At 45.1% G+C, this 6,000-nt stretch overlaps 1 protein-coding gene across 2 annotated transcripts in view; it reads right to left on the bottom strand.

The window, feature by feature from the left end:
* Positions 1–2,699: 2,699 nt before the first annotated feature.
* The window catches only part of AKR1A1 (aldo-keto reductase family 1 member A1), a 428,825-nt gene continuing 425,524 nt past the window's right edge, over positions 2,700–6,000 (bottom strand). For both annotated transcript variants that reach the window (XM_069642381.1, XM_069642380.1), the window contains exon 9: positions 2,700–2,854. In XM_069642381.1, the coding sequence (XP_069498482.1) occupies positions 2,789–2,854 (66 nt within the window). In that variant the 3' untranslated portion in view covers positions 2,700–2,788. The remainder of the gene's footprint in view (positions 2,855–6,000) is intronic.

Below are 6,000 nucleotides of genomic sequence, written 5' to 3'. Positions count from 1 at the left end.
AGGTATAACTGTCAGAAGGGTCTGTAATGTCTTCCTCCTCCATGGAAGAATCCGTCTCTCCCACCTCCCCTTACACCACACCTATGTTTTTCCACTGGAGTGCCGGCTTCTGGTTTCCTTTGGGTCTTGGTCTCTCCTTTTTTTATGCAGATAAGAGCGACCGTGGAAGGATGCCACAGTGTCACTTTCTAGGTAATCTGTAGCTATCCTCCGGGCCGCCTGAATGTGGGGAAAAAGCCAGTGGCACAAAAAACCCCAAGGAAGTCCACACTGAGCCGGTTGTAGTCTTCTGGATCCAGTAGCTCTTGAGGAAGATCCGTGGGGAGTGAACAACGGTCTGGTCCGGCACAGGAACAGGAAGTGGAGAAGAATAAGATCACGTAAGTACCCCTCAGAAAGGTAAGTTGCAGAGGAAGTCTCAGCAAGGACTATTAAGTACAGTATAGGGGAAAAGATGAAGCAGTCCGGGGACAGGCGAGGGTCTGGTATCCTGGGAGCCAAAAACGTAACAATGGGCAAAGGCGAAGCAATCCAAAAGCAGGCTGAGTCGGTACACGGGAAGTCAAGGCAAAAAGGGGAAAAAAGGAGGAACAGAACACGAAGGAAACAGGAGAGCGAGAAAGGGAGCAGAAGGAAAACAATGGAAGACGGGCGGATCGGAAGAAAAGGAAAGAGGGAAAGAGTCTAGCCGGGGAAGGGAGTAGCGAAGGAAAAGCAGAGAGAGAGGGGCGGAGTCAAAGACAGAAATGAAAATAAAGGGGGAAAGCCAAAAAAGCTACGGGTAGAAAGGGAAGCGCAGGCAAACAGCAGACGAACTGGAATACAGGACGTTGCAACGCGCCCGAATGCCGGAAGTACGGAAAGAAAACAACCGGCGTCGGACGTGCTGCAACAGAAAGACTAGACCTGCACTCAGCGTTGTGCAGAACGTGATGGAAACGGCAATGGAGGACGCCGTTTCCATCGGTTCCAAAGTCACCAGTTACCCCAAGATGTGACAATAACCCACTGGATATAATTCTTAATTTGTTTCACTGGTATTCATATTCGAGAATAAAATGCCGTGCTGGTGCATCTATGAGAGACATAATATCCTTAAAGAGACGGTCAATGCCTTATTTTCGTGCGGTTCTCACAATCGCACAGTTGGCCTTTTGTGATGTTGCGCATATGTGATGTAATGGATGTGCTGGAGGGAGGCGTTCAATGCGGAACAAAAAAACACGTCTCTGATTCTCGACTGACAGAATGCCTCGCTTTCTCAAAAGTGCACCAAAGTCAGCGAGTGCGCAGGAACGTCTCCTACCGTCTCCTACGAATGAACTGTTTGTTTTTTACTGTTTTTACCAAGGAGACATTCCTGTGCACTTGCTGACTTTGGTGCACTTTTGAGAAACCGAGGCATTCTGTCAGTCGAGAATCAGAGACGTGTTTTTTTGTTCAGCATTGAACGCCTTCCTCCAGCACCTCCATTACATCACATATGCGCAACATCACAAAAGGCCAACTGTGCAATTGTGAGAACCGCACGCAAATAAGGCATTGACCGCCTCTTTAAGCATATTATGTCTCTCATAGATGCACCAGCACAGCATTTTCCTCTCGAATATTGACCTATGAATACCAGTGAAACGAAATAAAGAATTATATCCAGTGGGTTATACCTATAAACAAGTACGGAAAACTAAGAAGTACCTAACACAGCCACCATCCGGTGAAAATAATCATCTTTCTTTTTGTCCTGAAGATGGCTATACCTGCGGCAACAGACACATTGTGAAACTGTCTGATTATTTCTGTCGCCTTTAGCCGAAACATATGTCGACTTTTCACACCAAAGCCTAAGGGCTCTAAAAGGCTTCGTATATGATAGAGCTGTCTATTATCAGAACAAATGCTCTACTGTTGTGCCTGTGTTTCAGAATATTAACTAGAAACAAGATACAATCATTCACGTACTAACCCCATCACAAATGTTTATTGTGTTACACCAGATTTTCAAGTCTGTTTTCTTACCTTTATTTGTTCAATCAAAGATCTTTTTTTACAATTGACTGTTTGATTTTTACTGTTTTTATTGAGAATTGAATAAAATTGATTATATACAGTCCTTGGCAAATGGGACTCGTAATTGGTGTTTTGGTGAAAAATCACACCTGCCCGTAGTCAGCTTTGGCACCTCCATGGACATTGATAGAAATGTTCATCTTGTCCTTCAATTAACTGACGCTTTCCATCAATAGGTACATTCACTACCCGGTTGTGTGTAAGAGACATTGTCATCACCTTCGTTGTCCTTCTTTAAACCTGACAGTGCTGCTGACATGCACTTTTCAGGCCAAACAAAGAGAACCCTGCTGAAAAATTCATTACGACTGGAAAACAAAACAAAGCACAGGCATTATCACTTCTTAAACATTCTCTTCAAAGCTGCTCCAGCACCATTGCAATAAGGTAGGTCAGTAAAGGAGAGCTGGGGCTTCTGTTTGGGGCCCAGAATGAAATAATTGCACTCCTTGGGAGCTAAGCTGTCAACAGGACCTGGGCCTGTTTATACCCAAAATGAAGACTTTATTGGTCAGTTACTAGAAGGCGTAATGCAGGTTGTTGTGTCCTGAGGGAGAACCAAGATCGGATTTGCTTCGCTGTGTGTGATATACACGCTCACTCATTCATCCAGCCGAACTAAACACTGACACTTTTAGACTCGCTGCATGTGTTTTTATTCTAGGCACGCTAGAGTGGATGAGTGAAGCTGCATTTGGCATCCGGTCTGTGCCCACAGGCTTTAGAAAGAGTCATGGAAGGGATAGAAGGGGTGTCCGGCATCCCGGGGAACAATCTGGCCATCCACCTGTGAAGGAAAAGGAGGAGAGACTTGGTTACCACATGCCCACCATCAGATTTGCTATCATAACATTTGGATGAATGGGAAGCTGTGAGATGCAGAGAGATTCCACTCTGATGCCAATGCGGATCCGTGGCATCTGGCTATGCCAGTGTGGGGCAACTTACTGCATTGTTTCTATGTGGGGCCAGGTACCAACAACCCCATACTACTCACCATACCCTACCCGCATACAACCACCAAAGCCTATTCTACCGTTCCACAGCCACTGAGCCCTCCAAAACCTACCACAGGAAAAGGCTGTTAATTGTCCCTCTGGCCATTGCGATCAGTCAGCTGCGGTCAGGTGGAGGAATACAGCCAATACATGCCTACTCCGAATATGTAATGGGACTTCATGATCGTTAATTAAATCATGCATCCAAAAGGGGCTAGTAGCCAACGCAGGCCATTGGGCACACCGAGTGACCAGTCACTGAATGAATCTGCTGAGGCGGCTGGGGCTAGAAGAGTGTGGGGCTAGTCCAACATGGCAGGTAGATGTATTATCACAACATCTAAGGGAGTCATTGCATAGCCAGCTAACCAATCAACTAGGGACAGCACTCACACCTTTATACTGTTAAGAAACTGAACTTACCAAATCCAAACCCGCACAGGTGTGAAAGGGGAAGGGGCGGACAGGTAGTGTGTGAAAGAGGTGCAGGTTGAGCAGGAAGGTGGAAAGGAGAGGACAGCGTAAAGTGGAAGAGGCAAGAGAGAGATGAGTCGAGGTGAGAGACCGAGAAGAGTGGTAGTTCAGGAGAGAGAGGCCAGAGTAAATGAGGAGGAAATGGAGTGAGACAGTAAGAAGTTGGAGGAGGCAAAGGGGAGCATGTAAAGACTGGAGGTAGAAAAAAGAAAGAGGCGAACAGGCGAGGTGGAGAGGAGATTAAAGGGTGATAGTGGCAAGGTGGGAAAAGTGGAGAAGAAAGGAGGGGGAGCCTAGAGCATACTGGAGCGGTGAGGAGGCCAGAAGAAAGAGAGAAAGCCAAGGAGAGAATAAGGGGAGAAACTGGGCAGATGGAGAGAAGGATTAGAGAGAGGAGAGGTGGAAAGGAAGAATTGCAGAGTGGCTCGAGAAGGAGTCCCCAAACATAAGAGGTATATATATCATGGTAAGGACGGCCATGATAGAAATGGACGATCGGCTTGTGTCAGATTTCAGCTAAGCTACCTCAGAGACAGACCAAGGCTGCAGAATCAGGAGATGGTGGAAGACCTGTGTGCAGAACAACAAGGAGGCTATGTTGGCCTGGGATCAAGGATGCTATTTTAAGCAATAATTGCAAGGCACAAGGGCAGTTAACCAGGATAAGCAATGAATGAAGGGCACATTTCTCTTGGATTAAAGAAGAAGAAAACATTTGCAAAAGCCAAGCACTGGGTAATTAAAAGGGCATGAAGCTCATATGGGATGGAATGAGCATGTCTCTAAAGGCCTAGAGGAGCAACGACACGCAGCATAATGGAATCAAATAGCAGTAAATAGAAGGTTGAAATGGACAATTTTGTGGCCTCCTAACACATGATTTAGAAGTTCAAAATGAGCTATTCATTAGGCCGCAGAAGAAGATAGTGGTGTACTCAAACTTCCATAAATGTTCCAGAACAATGATCAGGAAACAAGGTCAACTACAAACGGAAGACTTTGACTTTTGGCCTAACCGATGAGGGGTGATGGATTAACTGGAAATGCAGGGAGTAGTCCGACAGGATTCAAAGCACCTAGGTTTCGTTTCACACAGCAACCCAAAATTCAAAGTTTGGGTGGGAATGCCAACTAATCAGTGGGTCTAGTGGACAACTTAATATACAATGTTGCATAGACCAATCTGCTGCTATTGTGTCTAATATAATCAGTGTTGTATGCTTTTAGAGGTAGTTCAAGGTGTTCCCTACAGATAAGGGGTAGCCAATGAAACTCATTCTTCTATGTTCTATAAGTAGATATGATCCCCTAATCAATCCCTCCCCTCAATAGGTTTTATTATTTGCCACGTAGGATGACATCATAGATGATGCATAATGGGGTATAAAGCCTCTGTGTAATCAAGTTTGCGTGTGAGTGTGCATGCATCAGTCCGATTGTCTGCCAGGTCTCCCTACTTTATTAAATGAGAATTTGCCATATTCCTTGAGTCTATCCAGTTATTTGATTTGCGATCTTTTTGGTAAATGGATCTAGCATAAGAGACACATCAAGGTGCTAGAGCACAGGCCAATAATTCATGCATAGCAAAATTGGGGAAGCGGCTCCTTATTAAGAGATATGGTAAAGTAAGGCAGATAATTGTGGGCTCAGTGTCATCAAGTCTTTTAGCTTTACTATGCAAAAACCCTCAACATAACACTCGTTTGTGCAAGACAACAACACCTAGTTCTTGTGAAAATGCGCCTGAGACACCTAATTCTGATTGCATGCACAATACCCGGTAAAATACAGGTGATGAAAAGAGTACATCTGCAATAGAGAGGCAGCCTTCGGGGCCCAGAATGCTGACACGCTTGTACTAGTTACATTGTACCTGTACAGACAATTCTGTCCTAAGAGTAGGTGATAAAGGAACCAGTTATGAGGTCCCTTCAAGTAATCCTCAACCCTTTCCTCAGTTGAGAACTCTGAAACCCCTCGAAGCCACCTGATGTCCTCGCCCCCCGCCTTTGCCCTATGTTTCTTGTTTGTCAATTGAAATAGAACTGTCATGTTGCAAACCGTTCCTCCACCACATGCTGTTCCCCTCTACTTTTCATTGAGTTGTTTTAGAAACTTCCTGGCACCTGGAAAAGGAGGAGGATGCTCCCTGCACTGGCCTGGCATGGCCATGGAAGTGGACCGGTCATGTGCACATGCTTTAATTAATTAACTTTATTTTATCATAAAATATTATGTAGCCCTTTCACCCATGTTCGGGTTTACATCATTTTAACTCCAGTCTTTTGTTCCACCAGCTTTCCTGTTATATAGTTTGTGTCAGAATGTATAGTTATTGCAACCTCACCTCGGGTTTAGTACATGGCACATCCTTCCTGAATTCTCCTGCACATGCCCCTGGTATGTTCCTAATCCATTAAAAAGCTCAGCTATGCCCTGGTTTGAAATGTCGGTGTGG

This window comes from Ambystoma mexicanum, chromosome 1q (genome assembly GCF_040938575.1).
Source record: "Ambystoma mexicanum isolate Mex_15411 chromosome 1q, UKY_AmexF1_1, whole genome shotgun sequence".
Lineage (NCBI taxonomy): Eukaryota > Metazoa > Chordata > Amphibia > Caudata > Ambystomatidae > Ambystoma > Ambystoma mexicanum.
The sequence above is the reverse complement of the archived record's forward strand: the minus strand, read 5'-3'. Positions and strand labels throughout refer to the sequence as shown.